This window comes from Agelaius tricolor, unplaced genomic scaffold (assembly GCF_023055355.1).
Source record: "Agelaius tricolor isolate 1412-34295 unplaced genomic scaffold, bAgeTri1.0.p SCAF_2, whole genome shotgun sequence".
Classification (NCBI taxonomy): Eukaryota; Metazoa; Chordata; class Aves; order Passeriformes; family Icteridae; genus Agelaius; species Agelaius tricolor.
This window is the reverse complement of record NW_027269262.1, coordinates 71018713-71041956: the sequence shown is the minus strand read 5'-3', so window position 1 is coordinate 71041956 and position 23244 is coordinate 71018713. Positions and strand designations below refer to the sequence as shown.

The 23244-nt window shown below is 34.9% G+C and overlaps 1 protein-coding gene across 50 annotated transcripts in view; it reads left to right on the top strand.

Moving 5' to 3' along the window:
• RIMS2 (regulating synaptic membrane exocytosis 2) overlaps positions 1-23244 on the top strand; it is a 445153-nt gene that overhangs the window by 129875 nt on the left and 292034 nt on the right. For 3 of the 50 annotated variants that reach the window (XM_071421437.1, XM_071421447.1, XM_071421440.1), the window contains exon 1: positions 3090-3653. The exons of 43 other annotated variants lie outside the window; for them this stretch is intronic. In XM_071421437.1, coding sequence (XP_071277538.1) covers positions 3532-3653 — 122 coding nt within the window. In that variant the 5' untranslated portion in view covers positions 3090-3531. Of the gene's footprint in view, positions 1-3088; positions 3654-23244 lie in introns of those variants that run through there. 4 more of the 50 variants (XM_071421449.1, XM_071421442.1, XM_071421448.1 and 1 more) reach the window with 2 other exon arrangements.

The window sequence follows — 23244 nt, the reverse complement described above, 5'->3', positions numbered from 1 at the left end:
CTTTTTCTCTGCAGTATCTTTAAAGTACTTGGTCTTCATTTCCATAAAATCCTTGATAAAATTTGCGTGAAAATGAAATATATTATTATGAAACCATAAATAGCAAGAGCATGTACACATATCTTTTTGCAAGTATAAATACACCAAATGCCATAATAAAGATCACTGTCAAAATTATTTTAATGAGGCCCTCAGAGGATAGGAAATGCTAGAAACAGAAGTGTTTAAGCAGTGCTTGGCTTACCTGGTGCTTATTAAGTACACAATTAGGGGTGTTCCAAAAGAAAGAAGCCTGTGCATATCAGACATCTTTTTCTTCTAGTGTGGATATTAACGAGTATAGACTGAGAGCCTGAAGAACAGAAAAGGAGATCTCTAGTTAAATATCAAATAGGCAGAAAAGTAATCCCTGTCTTTTTCAACATTATTATCTGAAGCTTTTAATTTGGGAACGCTGAGGGTATAATTTCCTGAGCCTTAGAAATTACGCTGAATCACTGCCCTTCCCAACAGGAATTTTTCAGTGTAAGAAACAGTGACACATTTGAAGATCTGTAACAGCACTGAAATATGGTAAATAGTACCTGTTCCATTTTGTTCACAAACAATATCCATGTACAGACAATACATTTTATGTGTGGTTCTACTGACTTCTTTTGATTGTCAATTTCATTCTGGTTCTCAAAGGACAGGTACTTCAGTGGGCAGAGCCTACTCTGCTCCTGCTCCTTCATTCCATTCCCTCCAGCCTCTTCTTGTTAGGTCTCCTTACTTCCTTGATTCTTCCCAGATGAATGATGACATTTTGGAAAAGGTGGAAGGACCTAAAAGAGATGTTAGTAGATGTCCACATAGTAGGGTCACTACACTACCCTAGACCACATAATAAAATACAGGAAACAATAGCTTATTGGCTAAAGGGTCTCTTGGAGTGCATTAGAAGGGTCAGGAAAGAAAAGCAATTCTATTTTATTCTGTTCCATTCTTTTTTTTTGAAATAAAAAATAGTATTTTAAATCAATAGTACAGTCAATTTTGATGAAAATTCTAGATGACCAAAAACATATGCATTTGCACAAATGGCATTTCTTCATAGCTGAATTTTCTGCTAGCAGCAACTATGAAGTATTTGCCTTTAAAAGTATTCTTTTACATCCCTATGAAACATTTTACATGCATGAGTATCTGCAGGGTACTCTTTATTCCTTACTCCAAAATAAAAATAAAAAAACCATAAAGTTATAATATGTTTCTTTTGTCTATAGTTTTAGGACAATCTTAAAAAAAAATAAGGAAGAGAAAAAAATAGAGTGTATGCCCTAACTTCCATTTTAAATATCTGAGAATGAAGGCATAGAAAGATGAATGTCAAATGTTCAGCACTTTGTTGCAACTACAAGAGCATTTTGACTGTGATGCCCATTTATAAGGCATGCAACAAAAGGGTAATGTGCTTGAAATGTATGATAAAATACTGGTCTTGTATCTACTCCATGGCCAACATTGCCTCTGAACTGTGAAGTGGTGCATATTATACTGATTGGAATGACGAACTTTTGTGACAAGATGACTGTTTCTTGGAACAGATTAGAAAATTTGGGTTTTTTGGTGGAATGAATGTAAAGGAAAATTTTCCTGCATTACAAACATGACTTCTCTGTAATATAAGTAAGGTGGTTACCAAGAATTCCTTTTTCATTTTATTATAGTAAGATAGCCACAAATGGCCATTGTTTCCTCCTTCAGGATCTCAAAAGTTACCAGCTTTGGCAAACATAGAGCCTATTTCTTTTATCATAAATTGTAATACATTGCTCAAATACAAATGCTTTCATAATGCACAGTATGCTATGGACAGAAAAAAAAGTATTAAAACTGTTTTGGGTAGTACTTGGTAGGTTTTCACATGAGTTTTGCAAACAGATTTATTAGTAGATATTTTCATGATTTGTAAAAAAATATTTAACATGGGTGGTAGGAGGGAGTCACATATATCCCTTTTACAGGGGCCAGGAGATGAATTTCTTCCCATTTCCTTTTTTCTGATAAAATCTGTGTTGTAGCTGCCATCCTTCTGGCCAAAGAAGCTTGGATGGCTTCTTCCTCCTGAGCACATCAACACACTTGAATTAGCTGGAAAGATGCTTTTTCCCACATCATCTGAGATTCAAATTGCTTTCAGTGGAAGAGCTTTAATAATAGACCTCGTTTTATGTTTGTTTACTTGGAGATTTTGTAATAAGTGCTAAGACATTAAAAGCTGTGGATAGAAAATGAAGTATTATAAATAAAATATTTTTAGTTGTTATTCTTTAATTTGACAATGATAAACTATTTTCTGTATTGTTATGTAACATCATCCTCTGGCACAAGCATTGAAGGAAAAGAAAAAATGGTTTTTAGTCAGAGATACTTATTTTCTGTACGTTTCATGGTATTCACAGTGCATACTATGTTGCAAAAGCTCACTCTGTTCCGTTAGATGACTGATTCTGCTTCTTGCTCTTTGATATCTGATACTTCTGTGTACCAGTACACAGGCTCCTAAAATAGTGGGTTTTCCTGGAAGCAGATGGCTTTGGAGCACCCTAAGAAGTGATTGATTTTTCTCAGTTCTATCATGGCTGATTCAGTGCAATAAACTTTTAAAAAATACTGAAGACGTTTCATTTTGTAATGCAGTGCTTATATATAATGCAGCCATTCCTTTTAGTAATTGCTCAAGTTTGCATGGTAAATCATTGCCTTGATGCTGTATGTACAATCCCTGACAGAGTGTTAGGTATAGAATGTATACTGTTTGCTTCAGTCGTGAATTGATACTACATTTAAATGTTTGCACTAAAATCCTGTTATCTCAGATACAGTATAGCTTTTCAGATATGAGACAAAAGATCTATTGTTACAGTCTCAGTGCTACATGTTGTTTATTATGTGCATATTTTTTTTTAGAGTGGTCTTTCAGTCCTTTAGAATTGCCATTACATTATGAAAAAATTAAGAATTCTACATACATGGTCACGGATATTAGTCATTTTTACAGGGGAGGGAAGGAGGAGGGGAAGATGCAGAAATCCTCCTCCTTTTAGATAGTAGTAACAGTGTGAGGATGCCTTGTCCTCCTTTTTTTTACTTCTGAGATTTTATTGCTGGCAGCCAGATGTGCTGAAACTCCTGACGACAGCATCTATTCACTGCGTGTTTTTAATAGGCTTAGAGAAATATGAGTAGAGTACATGAAAGCAGCTCAGCTTCACACTTCAGCTGGGAATGCCCAAAAAGCTTACTGCTGTTTAGAATTCTTGCTACAGTCAGGAGAAAGCTGCTCGGGTACTAAATCTTCTACGACTGAATTAGAAGAATAATGACTGTACAATTAACTATCAGCCCCTGCTCATTTAGGCACAGTTTTTACAGAGATCAGGAGAAATATGGAACTTGATTGGCATATTTGTATTTGATGGTGTGTACAAAATAGATGACTTTTAAGACAGGTGGTGAAGAAAAATAGAAGGGAAAGAAAGGGAGAAAATGCAATTTGAAACACTGCGCCAGGTCTGCAATTCTGTTTTATCTCATTTTCATGGGGTTTTCTCATCCCCTCCAAATATTTTACAAAATGATCTTTTTGGACAAACGTTGAACAACACTAGGTAAGTAGAAATGAAATATTTTTGCTTTATCATTTCTCCTTTTGTGCTGATGGCAATCTATCTGCATGCTTTTCAGTGGGGTACTTTTATAACTACACTCCTAGATATTAATATTTTCATGGTAGCAGTGAGTCTGTTAGTGTTTTTATGTTTTATGTAAGGATTTACATGATAACTCAATCTGCAGAAATAAAGCCAGCAAAGATAGAATAAAATATTTAAGATGGTTATGTATCTTTCAAGTACATTAGCTGCCATTAGAAGCTAGCATTATTAGCTGTAATCCTTAAAGCATATTAAATATTCATAAACAAATTTGTCAGAGAAAATGATTTCTATGTGGATATGGCAGTGAAAAGATTAAATGCTCAGAGATGTGTCTGTTTAACCATGCATAATTTATTGGAAGATGCAAATTAGTAGTCCTGCATACCTTTTGCAAAATAGAAAGCAGTTCCTTATTGTAAAAAGATTTAGATCCTGTGTGTAATGCTTTTCAATAATGTTTTTAACTGGTCAAATTGTAGCTGATTAGTGGATGCTTTGCAGCAGGTCAGTCAGCCCTGTAAGGTATCCTTCTGTGAATAGCTGTTGTTTTGTGGGAATTAAAAATGATAAGGTGAACTTGTTGTTTATTGGTGTGAGAATTTTTGAATAGGTTTCTTAGGACTTTTGGAGGGGCAAAATTAATTAATAACGCCACATTTCTGTGTCATTATTCATTAAACATATTATAGTGCTGACGTTTGGAACTTTTTCATACTGCTATTAAATATTAAACATAAAAATATTAATAATTTTATCTAAGAGAGTGGAAGTGCAGGTCAGGAAGAAAAAGAATCCTGTAGTTTTTTATAAAGATAGTGCACTGATGGAAACATTCTGGAAAAAGGGTGGAAGTAATAGGCAGAGACTATATCCAGCATTTTAATCTTCTTCTCTGCCTCTGTGGGAGAGATCTCTTTTAAATGGGATATAATTTCTTAACTACAGGGATATTTGCACTTGATACTTCAGAAGATGGTTATAATTTTATTTCCCATAATTTTGTTGTAAGGATTCTCTCCCTTACTGCTGATATTTCCTTTTAAAATCTGTTGATATTTATTTAATGTTACTGTTCTCAAGTTTTGTTACCTTGGTTATGAATTTCTAATTAGGTATGTAAAATTATGTAGGTAGTTTTAGCAATCATAATCACAGTTATGAATTAAGGTATTTTTAGGTATATATGAAATCTGTATTCAATGAGATTTTTCTTATATCCCTTTGGTACACTGTGAAATATTTGAAGCTCTACAAAATGGAGCAATAATTTACGTATTATCAGCTGGGATTGTAAAACTGCATATTTCCAAGTGCATAGTTTCAGGCCTGCAGCAACCAGCAAAGCCCTTAGCAACTGTTCTAATCAGCCACCATCCCAGTCCTGATTCCCTGGCTCTGCTTTTGCAGATCAGAGTACATGCTTTTTGTAGATCGAGGTGCACACTTTTTGAAAATTTTTTTTTACAGATACATGTACGTGGTGCTTTTTGCTGTTTATTTTGCTTGTGAGACCTGGGCAAAAGCTGCATACAGTGTCAGATAAAAAGACAGAGTTATTTTATTCATTTGCTGTGCCTTAGAGTATATTTAGGAGTATATTTATTCTAGAAGACTGGCAAACAAGAAAGGATTCTTAGGAAATTGAACAGACCTCCTACCTAGTATGGCCTGTTTTGCTTAGGAGGAGAATATTCCTGTATTTATAAGGAGCAATGTTGTGTTTTTCTAGGTATCAATGCTTTTGGCCTCAAGAAAACATTGTGCAATTTTTAAACAATATGCAGCAGTAATTGTGAGAGACTAATTCATGCTTTCTCTGTCTTCTGAAAATAAAGTTATGTGAAAGTATTTTAAGGTTTTGAGTAAAAAGATTCTTTCTTCCAAAGATCTATTTGTATTTTAAATCTGATCTTGATAAAAGGCTTTTGAAGAAGTCATCTATTAGTCACTAAAAATCTCACTGGCATTTATCACAGAGGGTAGTCCTTTGATTGTCTTACTGATTTAAAAAAAATCTGGTTTATTTTTTTTTAATTAAATGAATGTAGTCTGTAATTTAGATAGGTTTTTCATTTAAAGCTTTGCAGGATAAATGTAAGGCACTTGCTAAAAGCTAATTGTTCATGCATTAAGAGTTAATGCTTCAGAACTGTGGTGTACCTCCCGCATGTAAGTCTGCTTTGATGAGGTATAGTGAGCTCTATCTCTTTAGTCTTCAAAGTTATATATTTTGTCCTTTGATGATCCTTTCTCTTTTGAATAAGGTTTTTTCTGTTTTTACATCTGAGAAGTACAAGTCAGAGTCCAGAAAGATAACGGCTGACATTACGCACAGAGTGATTAACTGCTACTGCCACAAAGTAATAATGTCAAGAAAACAGCTTCATGCATACAAATCGTACAGTTGATAATAGAGTGTAAAACAAAGTCATAGGAAAGGAGGTGGTATATGGATAATTTTAATTGAATAGACATTCCTCTTAAGTTTCACATCATTTTTTCTTGGAGTTCTTGTTCTTCAGTTCTTCAGAAAGTTTAGACATACTGAGATTTTGTTGAAGGAAAGATAGGGATCTTGGGCTTTGCTTTCTCTTGCTATGCTAACCATTGACAGAAACATACATTAAACTGTTTTTTATCATTTCCCATAAGAATTTTGTAAGAGTTGGGTTTTTATTTGCATAGTTCTGGCTTTGCAGTAGCTGATATGAGAGGCCCCAAATGATATTAAGGTCCTTGTGAGTTAGATTGATTTTAGTACTTAAATGGTTTTAGTTATCCCCTCCCAGCAGCCTCTAATGGAGGAATATTGCTGCTGAGTTCTCCTCTGCCAGCTACAGGGCAGCACTTTGCTGTAAGATGCTATTGTGAGTGTAAAAGAGAAAGCTGGTTTGCTGGGCCTCCCTCTTGCTCCTACACAGCTCTGTCTAACATTACCAACTCCAGCCAGCTGAAGCAGTAAGAGCTATCATTTTACCTCAAAATTGTGTTGGGGATTGGGGTGCTATTTCCTGGGTAATAAGTTATTTTTTTTTTTTAAATTATTAGAATGGCCTCATGTTGGGAAACCATAAGAATTGTTCTGTATTTTGAGCATTTGGCAAATAACTAGTTTATGGAATAAATTCATCATGTGTCCAGAAAAGAAATCAAGAGACCTTTTATGAAAACACAGTATGTGCTTGCATTACATCCAAATTTTACAGCAGCATCTAAAGGAGGTTTGCTTTTTGTGCAGTCTAAAATTTTTCTGATTACTTTCACTGACATGCTATTTGTTCAAATGACAAAAAACAATGAAATAAGTTTTAAAATTTATTTTAAACCTTTAGTAAATTAGTTAGCTGGATTTTCAGATTTCCATCCTTCATTTTGTGTTTAGTCTACAAATACTGTGCTGTTGGATGCTCTATTTGTAGCAACATGCTTTTAGAAGTCACAATTGCTTTGGGCAGTATTGAGATTAACACATTACTGCATAATGGCAAGCATCTTTTGTGACTCAGCTTGGTAGAAAATGTACAGAGGACTATCAATCCAATTTTGCAATTGCAGTTTATATTAGAAGCTTTTCTCGTCAAATGGAAAGCGGTCCATTCACCTAAACTTGGTTTCTCACATGACATATTGTTAGGATTTTTTTACAGTTCTGTGAAAGTCAGTTTACTGTCTAGCTTGGCCACACAGGGGCATAAGATAACTAACATATTGAGCCTAGAACCAGTACAAAGATTGTTCACCAAATTCTGTGTACAATAGAGACTTAGGAATTGTCTCATTTTGAAATTAGAAACACCTAGCTTAAAAAAAACAAATTGTATTTTCTTTCATTAAATTAAACTCCAGTGTTTTTGAAGACTCTTAAGAGTTTTCACTTTTGAAATCCCTTGGTGAGCATCTTTTACGTATATATATACTGATTTTTAAAAGATGAATAAAACAACAAAATAAATTAGTTACTTGGCAAAACTAGACATTTCCTCTGAAAGTATCATTTTAGCAGAAACATATGATTTCTTTTCATTATTTAATTTTCTGTTTTGTTTCCTCCAATATATCTAACCAATATATATAGTAGCTATTTACCAAAGGTCCATTTTATAATGAAGCCATCAAATGATGTCAGGAATTACTATCACAGGCAATTGTTATTTTTTCTGGTGTTGACAATTATTACTTTGACATTGAAGGAAAATGATAATTTTCCCTTCCTTGTTGGGAAAAAAAATTGTCAGAATATTTCTGTAGAATAGATTTGAGTTTTTTTTTTTCCCCTGACTATATTGGTTCAATGTAGCAAGAGGTTTTCTAATACTCTAAGACAATGTTGCATTTTCAAATATTACTAGTCTAAGAGCCAAGAAGAAAACCACCATAATGGTGTTAGAACTGACAGTATATTGTCCATATTCTGTGGTGCAATACTGCTGAATACTGTATGTAATTGTATGTAATTACATATGTAATATGTAATTGAAACTGCCTCTCCCCCCTTTTCAAAACTAGCTTGTCTATAGCTACCTTTAAAATTCTATTTTGCTGGGATTTTCACATCTGCTCCTTTTTACCTCCACACTAGATTAATAGAATCATGTTTTAAGTATATTCCTCAAATTTGTAGTTGATGTGCTTTCTCAAGTAAAACATATACAGTGTTCATAAATACATTTATTTGTATTCCTACTATGTAATTTTTCCTTAATTTGTATTTCCTTATTTGTATATAATACATATTTCCTTAATATGTATTAAAGACATAGCAAAGCTATTTCCTCCTCTTGTTCTTAACTGTCTGTGTCTTGCCTCAGTCACAAACAGAATTCCAAAACTAAGCTGATTCCAGTTCTAGATCTCTGTATTACTGTAGGAAACTTGCCCATGTCAAATAGTCCTCTATCTTATTTTCTTCCTAAAATTAGAGAAATAAGCCATATTCAGGTAAATCCCTATGTGCATATATATCTATATATATATGTGAACTTCTCTAAACACAAAGGGAAGACTGGCAGCTGGGAAAGCAAGTTTAAAAGGCAGAGAGAAATAATACAGCTGTGTATTTGGTCTTTTCTGCACCTTTGCCAAACATTCCTCACAGAGAACTCTTATGTCCTCTTTGCGCTGCAAATAAGTGTATCTAACTTCATCAGTCCTTTGGCCCTTGATTAGCCTTTTTGGGACAAAGTGGGACAAGCAGTATGATTTTTCTCATCTTCTCATGTTTCTGTTTTCTTTGGAGGAAGCAGCTCAACGTACTAACTTGCCGCAAAGCTATTTCTTTCTCAGAGGAAGTTGTGTATTCCATCCCGTCTAGGTGGCTGTTGGGTTTTGGGTTTGTTTTTAAGTCCCTATTTCTAGGAAAAACCCTCCCTGTAACATTCTGTTACAGATATTTTCAGAGACAGAAAAGTAAGAGATTTCCTTACAGAGCCATTTCTTTTCCCATCTCTTCCAGCTCTGGGGAGAGATACCTTCTGTTACTTCCACCTCAGTTGCTACAGATTTAATAAGGTGACATATGCTTCCTCCATGCATCTCACAGAGCTGTGGATATTTGCAGCCATAACAGGTTTCTCTCTATTCTCATTGTGCATCAACTGCTGTTATCTGACGATGGCAATAAAATCCTAGCTGGCATATGATCCTAACCTCCCACCAGGAAGAAAAAAGAGGATGGATCAGAGGTGGATAATTTGTCTCAATTCAGCTAGTATCTTAAATTCAGAAATTTAAATAATCCTAAATTTAGAAATGATTAAATATGCTTTAAAACTTGATTTTTTTTCCCCACCTGGGTGAGAGCAACAGAAATCTAAGGAATAACTGAGTTACCAAATACAACCTTTTGAAGAGAATATGTAAAAAAAAATCTCTTTCTATTCTTGAATAACTCAGATGATTCCTGTCATTTCTCAGAACAGCCCAATAAGATGTGGGTATTATCTTCTTTTTTTGGAAAAAGAAAAGGCAGAGAGCATGATATTAAAAATGACTATGATATTGTATAGTTGAAGCATTTAAGAGATTTGTTCAATGCCAAGAGCCCAGTATTTTATGGGAACTGCATGTTCCAACATCCAGAAATCAAGGTTGCTAGTCTTGACCCTTGAGTGGGTAATAGGTGCATCCTATTATCCACTCAAGAGTCCAGACTAGGGCAGAGCAGGGCAGAGCTGTGGTGACTACAACAATAAGGGGCCCTATGTATCAGTTTTACTCTTCTTTAGGGTGCTGTCACTCTGATAAAACTGCCATGAGTACTAAGCAAGTCCTCCCTCAGCTGGGAGTTAGTTTTTTGTATTGGTGTGCAGCAAAGTCAATGTCAGACTGTTTCCTGTAACTGGTCAGAGTCATATGCATAAATATTTCATTTTCCCCAGCTATATGGTCAAAAGCTTCTAGTGAGAGTCTTCACCAATCCTTCTTTGCTTGTTACCAAGTATGTTAAAAATCATAGAATATTCTGAGTTGGAAGGGACCCACAAGGATCACAAAATTCCAATTCCTGGCCCTGCACAGCTCCATCCCCAGGAGTCACACCATGTGTCTGAGAGCACTGTCCAAACACTCCTTGAAAGTTGGCTGATGCTGTGACCACTTCTCTGGGGAGCTGTTCCAGTGCCCCACCACCCCCTGGGGGAAAACCTTTTTGTGATATCCAACCTAAACCTCCTCTGACACAATTCCAGTCCATTCCCTCAGATCCTGTCACTGGGACCACAGAGCAGGGATCAGTGCCTGCCCCTCCTCTTCCTCTCATGAGGAAGTTTAACTGCAATGAGGTCTCCCCTCAGTCTCTTGAACTGACCAAGTGACCTCAGCCACTCACATATATGGCTTCCCCTCAAGGCCCTTCACTGTCTTTGTTTCCCTCCTTTGGATGCTAAGAGCTTAATCTTTCTTATATTCTTGGGTCCAAAACTGCACAAAATAATGGTTAACAGCACTCTCATAGCCCTCACCTTCTTTACACTCCTTTATCCTTTTAGCTTTTTCCATTTTGTGTTAGTAATCACATGCACATTTATGGTAAGATGTGCCTACTAATGGCACTATCCCTTTAGCAGGTCAGGAGCAGTAATTATACTGCATGGTAGAAATATGGGGCTTTGAAAAGCAAAACTTTCCTTACCAGCAAAAAAAGCTATGCCTTCACTTTGTTCCTTGATTGAGAAGTTTTACTGCTGTTCCCACCGCAGTTACTTATTTACTGAAGCAGTGGAAAGAAGACCATTTCTATTGGTGTGAGTTTCATTATTTCTTTCTGGATAGAAAGCACAGACAGATAAAATAGCACAAATAGCATTGGGATGTTTGGCTGTGTAGGTCTGGCTAAGCTGGGGAGAATGGAAGGGAGGAGTACTGCAGTTACTCAGCTCCTTTCCTGTCAGGTGTGATGGGACTGTCAGTCACTATTTATGGACCCATCATCCCTTTATATTTCTCAGGAGTATACTCTGGATTTTCCACTATAAAGGCAGAATGAAGGTTTACTCATAGAACTGTGTGAAACACTGTGTTTCAAAGTGGTTCAAGAAAGATTGGTATTGAGCCCAAATGATTTACAGGGTTCTGAGAAAGAAATCAATGAATATAATATTGACCCCTGAAAAATTGTGAAATCTGAGATGAGTTTGGAGGTAATGGCATAATTTTAACTTTACCCTGAGATAAAAGGTTTGAAGCATAAGCTGGAGGTATTTCAGGTCCTTGGCTTCACTTCAGCATGTGCTTAGTGATAGGGAGGGAAAGTCAGCCTTCTGAAAGCTCTTTTTTGGTTCTGAACCTGAGAAGGAAAAATATGAGATTGAGAAATGAAATAAAAATGTTATGTATTGGAGAAATTTGTCCCAAAGTTGCCTAAGTTTGAAAGAGATTAGCGATTGAAATGCTGAAACTTTAACTTTGTTTATTTTATAATAAGAATTGAGCTGGATATATTGCACATCAGAGGGAATTTGCATGGTGTCTTTATTTATAAGAATGAAAATATGTCTTGATTAATACCTTGCTGCAATATTTGAGTCATTTTTCTGATTAAGATATACTTCCAAATTCACATCTTCTGGTATTCAAGTCAATTTTTTGTCGTGAAACTTCATGAACATTTTGAATAAATAAGTTTTAAGCCCTTGTGTCTTAGAAAATGGTAGTCACATATGTAATAATAGGAATAATAAACTTTGATTGGTAAAGGTATACAAAACTAAGTTGACAAGCAAGTAATGCAATTATAATTCCTTTAAGACAGTTTTCATTATTAACCTTTAAAATAGAACATATAGTCACAGAGAAATGCTCTAAATCAAAAAGTTTAGCCTATGGTTTGACTACTGTGCACCAAATATAAGACCTTTTGGCATGTATTACATGTCATAAATAAAACATAGTTTCAATAATAAATAAATAGTAGAATAATGAGATAAGAATAGTTTTTTGCAAATTTTAGTATTTTTTTCTCTATATAAGACATTAAAAATAGTTTTAAAGTGACCAAAGGAGATGATGAATAAAACATTAGTAAAAGATAGAACCTCAGAATTTCAGGAATATTGACTATTTCTTGTCCTACAAAATGTGTTTTCCAGTATAGATATACAAACTAAATTAAAATAACATTAAAATCTTTGCCTGAAACAGGATGTTTAAAATCTCTCCTCCCCTCTTACCTCTCCTCTTCTATACAATGATGTTTCTCTTCATGTTTCCTGATTTTCCTAATATTATGTTTTAGGTTGTTGCTCCTGTGTCTTCAGGTTGCGCTCAGAACAAGTGCATTTTGTGTGGAGTTGAGGACCCCAGGGGCAGTCAGTCTTTCATTCACTTAAGGACCTTCATTTTTTCCCTGCTAATGGTGGCATTGTTCTGCTACAAAATTACCAGAACAATGAGTGTTTTAGAGAAAACTCATTTTTTATTGCTCTTCTGTGTCACAGTGACTCTAACACAGTTCAAGCATTATTCAGATAAGCTACAGTAAAATCTTCTAAATGCCCTGTTTGCAAGAACTCTTCCAGTAAGACATGCTTCATCTACCTGTCATACTTTGCAAGTTTTTGAAAAGTGTCAGAGAGGACAGAAAAGATTTTAAAATGCAGGAAGGCTTACAATATAAAAAACTGAATAATTCAAATTATTTATGTCCACAAAAGCTTGCTTGTGCTTAACAGATATATTTCATCTTGCAGTTGCTAATTTGTAAGACACGGCATAATCAGAATGTACAAGGACTACCAGAAATCATAATTCAAATTTTTTTTTTAATAAAGCATGAGTCGAAAGTATAGTGTTGTTCAGTCAAAGAACCTGGCAAGTACAGAGGTCTAATTTCTACACTTGCCACTGTCAACATCTCCTTTGTAGTGCCAGAAAATCATGTGAACTTCACAGCTGGAGTTCCCAGGAATATATGTCTTATTTAATGCCTCGTGTGCATCTATGAATTTTAATTTATAAATATTTGCAGAGGTCTTATGATCATGAATTTTTGAGTATACGCAAATGAAAGTACAAATTAAATTTTCCCTTTTCTTTTGGAATTTAGGTACATCTCTAGGCATTAGAACATGTGGCAGAGTAACTTAAGTACCTTAGAGATATACAAGGATTTTGTGCCTTGCCCTGCATTTGCACCCTTAGTCTTAGCAGCTGCACATTATTTCATATTACTAACCAGATTGTTTCCTTTGGTACTGCCAGCTACATGGCTGATGTATCCTCACTACAGTGAGATTTTTTTTTCTTGAGATAGGTCTTTCAGAACTTTTAAATTCAAATATTGAACATTATTCATATACAAATAAAGCATATTCATATACAAATAAAGCAATTCACAAGGAAATTTGTAACAATTGTTAGGATGTACAGTCAGCATGTTAAAATTGTAGAGTCATAGAATTCTTTAGGTTGGAAAAGACCTTTAAGGTCATCATTTGCAACTGTTAACTCAGGACTGCCAAGACCACCACTAAATCTTGTCCCTGAAAGATATTAATAATATGATGTAGTTTATTATATCACATTTAATATATGACACACATATTAATATTATAGACATTGTAATGTAAAATGTAAAGTGTAATGGAGGCACTAAAAAATTGGGTAACCATACAAGATACTTGGAGACTATGCTCACAAGATTGCAGTAGCATACAAAAAGAACCTGTTCTCACGTTAAACACAGACCAAAACTTATTTTTAATTATTAATTAATAATTATTTATTTGTTATCAATTCTGAACAGAATTTTGTGTGGCCTCTTGATAGTATAGTGGTCAAAAAACTGCAAGTCTACATTTTTGTGGATTTTATTATTACTTCCATGCAACTAATGCAAAGGGATTTTTATTGGATTTTGGTCTTCTGATGTAATCCACTATGAGCAAGTCTGTATCTTGGAGTTCATGGCTGAATATAGAAGTAAACCCATTTCCTACTTACTGTTATTTGGGAAGGTTTTAGAATAATCACTGGTGTCTAAATGCTGTCTCAAAAATCACTTTTTTCATGGAAATTATGCAAAATACATTAGTTGTATTTAATTTTGATCACATACAGGTGATATCTGACCTGCACTTTTGGCATACAGAAAGAAGTCTGTGGCATATATTCACCTTGATTGGAGCAAGTGGATATTGAAACCAGAGCTCAGATCAGGTTGAGAACTAATCTCAAATCTACTGCTCTTTCAGGCTGATGTGAGATGAGCTAACTAAAGGGAAGAAAGAATTATATTTCTTTTAATACATCTTTGGCAGGACATCAGCTTTACATGAATTCCGGGAGATTCATTATAACAATTCCAAATTTAGAGTGATGTATTTATTATTATTTATTTAGTGGTATTTATGTGATATGGTTTTGTCTCCAGAACGTGATGTTAACTTGAATGAAAATGTGTAGAAAAAGTAGACTGCAATGTAAGGGGTGCTACAGGGCAGAGGTAAGATAGGAAACAGAATTTATTGTATGGACCTATTCACTGAGTTGCAGTTATTTCTGTTTCTTGCCTATATATATGATTTTCTTCTCCTGCTTTGGTGAAAAAATGCTTCAAAATAATAGAATATCTCATTAAATCCTATGTCATGTATCCTTTTCGCAATGCAAAATTTAAACTATGGCAATAGAGTGGAATATTTCGTTACCTCCATGTACCTAAATAAGATATTACAGAAGCTAATTTCTCTCTTTATTACTATATATGGGGTTGAATCTGAATTTATTACATAAAAACACTTAATTAAAAGTCCAGTGTCTTTCTTTGCTCATACCACTACCGAATAGCTTACATTTGTTTAAAATTTTAAAATAATTTTGCACTAATGGCCATTGTTAGGTCTTTTTACTTACCAGTAGAGAATGCACTAATTTAAGTTATATAACCAAAACCAAGAGAAGGTAACGTGTTCTCAGCCTAAAAAATTAATTTCAATTTTTTTTTTCAGAGCTGTACTGGATTAGTCTATGTACTGAGCAGATCTAGAAAGAAAATTTTATTTTCTATTATTTGGATATGTTTTGTACTTAATTACTTCATACAGTGTTATTTTAGAGCACGCTTTAGCAAAGACTGAACTAGATATACTAAATAAAGAAATGCTACAATCATCAATCTGAATGTACTTTATACTGATTGCAAATTGACTAATGCTAGCATGAATCTGATTTTATGTTTATATACCTATATACATCTACAGAAAAAAAAAGAAAAATAGTAAGGACCTTTGCATATAGACTTTGCTGTACTTTAAACTTATTGTGAAGTCCAATTTAGAAGCATTACTAAACAGGAAAAAGGGGGTTCTGCGAGCTGCTGTGATGGAGAATAATGCCAGCATCACAACAGAAGTCTGTATTAACTCTGCAGTGAAAGCATAGTCTCCATTTCACATGATTATATTTTCTATCTGTGTGCTGATTAGTTCTACTTTCTGCTGCAGGGCTGCTGCATTTTATTTGTGCTATTTAATCATGTATAATAAATAAGGCTGTTTGAATATTTAGCCAGTAATGATACTACATTAATGCAGGTATCCATAAATTATCATGAATTAATTATGGTTCCATAGGTAATGTAATTTTTTTTTTTCCTTCGAAGGAGAATATTTAACTTCGTTATTTGTATGAAGGAAAACAATCTCAGGTATTCCTAACATTCTCTCAGGAAAGTTAGATTTATCTGAGTATTTTGAAATCTCATCTTTAATCCTGTAAAATACTATTATAGATATATATAAACTGTGTCTCTTTGTATTTAAAACTCTGCACAAACAGTAAAAGGAATAAGGTATCAGGATAAATTTTCCCAATTTCTTTCTAACTATATGATCTGCTAACTGAAAAAGACTGTCACTGGCTAAGGCTGCTTTCCCTGAATCATTATGGATCTTGATTAGTCAATTAAGATTTTTTTTTCACTCTGGTGGTTAGTTTTATTTTAATTTTTATATTCAGAAATAATTTATGTGATAAAAGAGGATTCAATATTTATCATTACAGAATGATAGAATGGCTTGGATTGGAAGGGACCTTAAAGATCATCCAGTTCCAACTCCCCTGCCATAGGCAGGGACACCTTCCACTTGACCAGGTTCCTCAATGCCTCATCCAACCTGACCCTTTTTTGTTTTGTTTTGTATTGTATTGTTGTCCTCAGGAAATATAATTCAACAAAGTAGGTGTACATTTTGCCATAAAATCAGTACCTCTCCCAAGCAGCCTTATATTTTTCTGTAAACTGTCTTTCTGTATGTTGATGAAAATTTTGGCTTCTAGAGAACTAGTTGGAAAAAGGAACTTTGTATCTGAACTCTTAAAGATGAACATATGTTTATTGTATATCACTTAGAAACTAAGCCTGAGATAATATGGAAAATATTTTAGAAACAACAGTGAACTTTAGATAAACATAATTTGTAGCATGGCAATTTAATGTTTTCCACAAAAAGTCCACAGATGCCTGCTGGGGCTGACCATGACTGGTAGGTTATCAACTAAATAAAAAGATTTGAAGACTGTCTTTGGTTTTGCATAATATTTCTAATTGTTAACTATAAGAGTTAATATGCCATCCAACGTGTCTCTGAGACCCTGATACTTGGATCACTGTGCATAATTCTGGAAATGCATTTTTAGCAAATATGGGCTTCAGAAAAAGCATAAGGTAAAAAATTTCAGGAGAGAATTGTAAAGAGAAATGGAAATATGTCCAGGTTAGTTTAGCTAGCATTTAAAAGAGACAGAGTAGCAGCAGCTATATGTATGCAATTACTTAAATGACAAGAAGAAAAAAGATTTATTTGGGAGATATAAAAAAAAACAAACATGGAATGTGGTGTAAAGAGTGGAAGGCTTACACTGAATGCCTATGCAAATTTCTTAACCTACCACAGTATAGAATTAATCCCATAGGAAATGGTATAAGCCTTAAATTAGATTGAGTAAATTCTAGAAAATGTACTGTGGGGAAAGAGCTTTCATTGTCATGGAAACAAACTAGATGATCTAATAAATGTTTTCCATCTCTAGCTGTGTTCTATTTCTGCCATTCACTTTCAGGTGAATTTAGAAAATGGAGGTATTTTTGATTATTTTCACTGTCTGGCATTACAGGATACTATACAAGAGGTGAGATTTAAGTACTATCTCAGGAAGTTTATATTTCATTAAGATAAAATAGGAATTGTTTCCAAAGCATAAATGCCTAATTAAAACACATGGACTAAATCTCATTAATAATAGGTCAAATATTGCTACTATTATTCCTGTTTTTTTAGGCATCATGTGAGCATCACTTCTATTATATTTGTCTAATTGTGCTGTCTCTCAGTCCAATGCAAGGCAAGCCAAAGAGCTGAAATAAAAATTAATTATTTTTATTTATCCTTTATCTAAATTATCCCTTTGACAAGAAAGACCTAGTTTTCAGAAAAATGTATTTATCATGTTTGTATGTTACCCATTACACAAGATTTTATAATGTAAACTATTTGCTTGGAGGATTCTCTAAAGAATAATATTGCAGATAAAATATGTGTTTCTTCCCATGAGGTTAAAAATTAATTTGACCTAGCACCAATCTAACACTCTTTCTTCCAAAGAGGCAACTTTCACCTGGTCATACCAGTAGTTTAGACATCATCAGCAGTTGTGTTTGCTTAAATTCTAATTGTATATTTAGTCTATCTTCACAGAACTTAGTTCTGAAATCAAATATCTATATAAAGAAGTAGTAAAAAAATCCAGGAACAGAATGTAGAGATTCTGAAGGCAGTCTTAGTGCTTGCTACACTTATCTGCAGTTTCTAAATTTTCAGCAGAAAGGTTTTACCCTTTGCATTGCTAAAATAATTTTCAGTTATATAAACTTTATGAGTCAGACAGTGTATTTACCAACACATGAAATGGAGCTTATATTAAAAGTTCAAAATCTGGAAGGAATATTTCAAAAGCTAACACTGTGTTTGAGGGGCTGGTATCAGGTACCCAGAAGGAAATGAGGCTTTTGTCTCACCTGACTTCCCATGCTGCTTGGGAGCACCACAGGCCTCCAGTGAAATCAGTGGAGACACATCAGTGTTTTAGGGCAGAGCCATGTGCCATACTTTAGGCAGCTGCATTAATTTAAGTGTTTGGCTGACCTGAAGAGGGGTGGCAGTAGTAGCTTTATTGTTTTGGGGAGCTCATTTACAGAGGGATGAGGGTGCAAGGGATGCAATTACTGTTCCTTGAAAATTTCCTTGATGCCTAGATCCCCACTTCATGCTCCTGGCTCACATTGCCATCTAGCATTTCACGTGCTGAAGATAATTAACCAGTTAATGGCAATTATAATGAAATGCAGAGTAATCTGAGAAAAGGACTGTGACACAAATATTAATTATCTCATATGAATATGACCATTAGATGCACCCAGATTTTGGATCACTTGTCTAAATGAGGACAGTGTATCCTTCTTATAGGGATTTGTGTGGTTACTTTGGCATTGTAATGCATGGAAATATTAAATGGTAATGTAAAATCTAAAGAAAACTGAAGTTGCTAAAGATTAAATGCTTGTTTATAATATTAATAGTTTCTGTATTTTTCCTTAGGCAAAACAATTGCTTCTACTTTGATTGTAGGATTCATACAGAGAAAAGAATTCATGTCTCAAATAGTGTGATAGAGAAATGCTATCCTTTTCCTTAGCAGTTGACATGTAGTGTTTATTAAAAACCCCCTTATTCTTTTCTCTAGCTACTATGATTGTTTTGATAAGAGCAATGGTGCTGCTTAGAGAATAAACATTAAAATTTTATTATGTAACAGTTAAAAGAAATACATAATATAAGAATAGTGAAATTCTTATTATCACAGCCTGAGTCTGTGAAAATTAAAATGCTGACTGAGGCTACTCAAATATATCTATTGAAATCCAAAAATAATCTTTGAATGTTCTTTTAATGGGGGATCCAACCTGCAGCAACTTTTGTTTATCCTTGTATGCTTTGAGAGCACTGGAACTTTACAGAAAGTAAATTTATCAAATCTATCACTGCAACCACAATTTAATGTGGTTTCCTTCAGTGAGCTCTATACTGTAATACTTGCCATAGAAGCAGATTATTTTCAACTAAACTACATATCAGAGTAGTAACTCTCAGAGTTATTTTTTCAAACACCTTCACTGTTTAACACCATTCAACTTCCTGCACTTTACAGAGATTGATTTCTAAACTGAAAACTTCAAATATAATCTTGCACAAAAAACTCTCAGAAAATATTTCAGACTTATAAAAAATCATCATATTCCCAATGAGGGTACATTTTAAATTAGTCTATTTCAGCTTGTTTAAATTTCTTTTAAATATGTTCTACATCCATGATAGCCTAAAGATAACTACAGTGCTGCCTACCTTTGCTTTCCTTATGGCTGTCAACAGCAGCTGGTGCAAAGACTGAAATGAAAAAGAATCAGCATAAAATGTAGTCACATTTTACAGAATATTAATTTAGGCTCTGTGCACCAAAAGAAAAATAATATTACTAATTAATTAAAAGTAATAAGCAATGCTTGTCATATAGTTATTTCTCTAAGAAGATGTTTGCCTTGATTCTGATTGTGTTTAAAGAATAGCCACAGGATAAAAGTAATCAGTGCTTAAAATTAAACTTATCATTGTCTGTTTATTTCTGTTTTAACTTCATTTTATCTCCTGTGCTACAGTTTCCAGAAATTTCTCCTTTTTTTCTTTTTCTATAAAGTAGAGGCAGCACAAAATTTAATTTAATAGCTCTGAAACACTGCGCAATTAATTCACTCAAACAAAAAGCATACTTCACCAAATGCTTCAGAATACATATCCAACTGCACTGTCAGACTGTCTGGTTCCAGATAAGTTTTCTCTTCGGTCATTTAGAGATGCAACATTAGACTGTAAATTATTGTAAAAATCCATCAAGGATATTTTTCAGAATATGTATGCATACACTAGTGCACATTTTTTAAAATAGATGTAATAATTAAAAAACATTTGTGACTATCCTAAAGAAAAATTACTTTTTTTAATATTTGGCATACATTTTGGAAAATAAATATGTGTGCATCTTGTAAATCAAGAAGGTCATAGAAATCTGTGGATAAGTATGTAGGTAGTTGATAGATCACAGACACCTACATTTTTATGAATCAATTTGCATAATTATGACATAGTTCTGAGAAATTTCTGCCAGTTCTGCAATGGCTTGTCACCTAACGAGCAGGTAGTACTGTATGAAGTTCCTGAGTGTGATGCCTTAGGTTTTAGCTTTTATATTTTTCAGATTCTTTACTGTTTTAGTGTGCAGTTCTGAGCTTCATATTAGGGGATAGTAAGCTCTCTTCACAGAGTAGGCAGGCAAAACAATTCCTTCTCCAGCTAGGGACCAAGGACAAATGATCCAAATTTCAGGCCCCAGAGAATAAATAGCAGTGGACTGCAGAGAGAAAAACAAGAAGGATGAGACTTCATAACCTAAAGCTATAATTGGACAATTAACTCCAATATGCTAATGGACCAGAACTTATAAAAGTGTGACCTGTTGTCATTTTATGACCATTTTGGGTTCATCTTGGGTGTAGCCCTGGCTGGGCTCTTGTGCTGCCCAAGGTATGTCCATTGAGGCCTTCTAATAAATACCTGCTTTATTCTTTAACTCTATCTAGCCTCTGTTCTAGGTCAGCCTTCACAAGGCATCACGTGGAGCACTGTGGGGCAGTAGGAGTGCTCAGAGGGCATTCCCAGACCTGAAGGCAGCACAAGGCACTCTGACCTTGGCACTCAGAAACACTCACAGAGCCCTCATAACAGCTCAGTTGGAGAGTGCACAGCTGCAGCCTGCGCCCCTGTTAGTGAAAGAATAAGGACATCCTAGAAGGTGACCACAGTCAGGGGCTCAGAGCTGAGAGACAAAGCAAAGCTCTCCAGGCAGCGGTCACTACTTCCTGGAAGCACCAGGGAGGTGGGGGGATGCTCAAGGCAAGGGAAGAAGGAGATGAGGGAATGAGAGTACATACCAAAAATGCCAAAATCTACTAAGAATTTTCTCTGCTGGTGATATGGCCTGTTTCATTATGGCCAGGAATCTGGTCAAATGTTGGAGCAGACGCCTATATTCGTTGACTTAGGTCTCCCATATACTGCTTAGAAACACAGTGAGTCAAATTCTCAGATTCCTTAATCTTCTAATTTGCTAATATAAGAATGGTTAATTATTAACTTTGCATTTCACTTCTCACTTCATAAATTACTTAGGAAGCAATTGTCATTGTTCTCATACCTAAGTTCTTGCAAGGATGGAAGATTATCTTTTTCTCCTCTTTGACTCTGCAACCTTAGCGTAGTCAGACCCTATTTTCTGATTTTAAGATCCGATTTATTAGAAGGTGGGACAAACAGTTCCTTTTTTTTTCTTTTTCTCCTATGTGTAATGGATATTTATGCACGTATGTAATAAAATCTGACAGCAGCACATTTAAAAATATATCATTATCTTGTAGACTAAGAACAAGTAAATGTTTCTGTTTCGGTTCATTTCCTCTGAATGTAAAGCTTATAAAATTTCAAGCAAAAAAAATTATATCGAAAGCAGGCTGTTGATGAAGATAGACCCCATGAAATAGGAGAAAATAAAGGAATCTTTATAGGTTAATAGCAAGTCATTAATGAATAATTTGTTGGTTTTTTTTTTTTACTTTGATACACTATTTTATATACTCCCTCTTACATAAAATATTGAGATTTTGGTAACTGTAATTAAACAACTGTTGATATGGACTGCATAAAATTTACTTGCTAAGCACATTAAGCAATAGGTTGTAGATAAGTTCTTGTGGGAAGATACAATAATACATAATATGCCAGGTCTCTACTGATGGGCAGTTTCAAAGAAGATATGGGATAAAAAATTATCATACCAAGATAAGCATTGTCCAACTTTTTGAGCAAATGGGTGAAGTGTTGCATCTTAAGAATATCAGCAGGTCACATAGATAAATTGTGAGTGATTTCATCGTTATTTCTCCCTCCTTTCTAATCATTCTTTCTCCCTCTCTTCTACTCATAGGAGTTCAGAGGAGTCCTTAGCTACCAGTGGAATCTCCTTATATGAATTCTCATAGTTAAAGATGTTATCAGAGAAGATTAAAGATACCCCCTAGAGTTTAATCTACAACATTAGTAATTTCTGTGTAATATCAGTTTTTTCCTAATTTTCTAAGCTCTAGATGGTGGTGTGTTTAGTTCAGGTTCTAGCTAGAGATACTGAAAAGTTACCTTCCTTCTGTTTTTCTCCTGTTTAGTGGATTATTTACTGCAGGGGAATGGTGGGATGGATGAAGGAATATTGGTAAAAATTCTTTGTATGAGATTGATCTTGATAACCTGATTAACAGATTTGTTGTCAGAAACAGTATGAGAGAGACAGGACTGATTCAAATACTTTCATTTAAATGAAATTGTTTATCTAGAATGTGTTCTCAGACTGTAATAAAAGAATGTATTAATTACATAGATGAAGGGATTGAGTTCACCCTGAGTGAGTTTGCTGCTGACATCAAGCTGACACTGACTGACACACATGAAGAACAGGATCCAGCCAGAGAGACCTGCACAAGCTCAGGAAATGGGCCTGTGGAAATGTCATGAGGTTTAACAAGATCAAGTGCTGGTGCTGCAGCTGGATCAAGGCCACCCTTGGTATCAATTCAGGCTGGGGGATGAACAGATTGAGAGCAGCCCTGCCCAGAAGGACCTGGGGATGCTGATGGGTGAGAGGCTGGACATGACCCAGCAATGGTCACTCACAGCCCAGAAAGCCAAATGTGTCCTGGGCTGCATCCAGAGCCCTGTGGGCAGCAGGGCCAGGGAGGGGATTCTGCCCCTCTGCTCTGGTGAGACCCCACCTGCAGGGCTGCACCCACCTCTGGGATCCCTGGAACAGGGTGGGCATGGACCTGTTGGAATCAGTCCAGAGGAGGGACACCAAGTTGATCTGAGGGATGGAACACCTCTCCTAGGAGGTT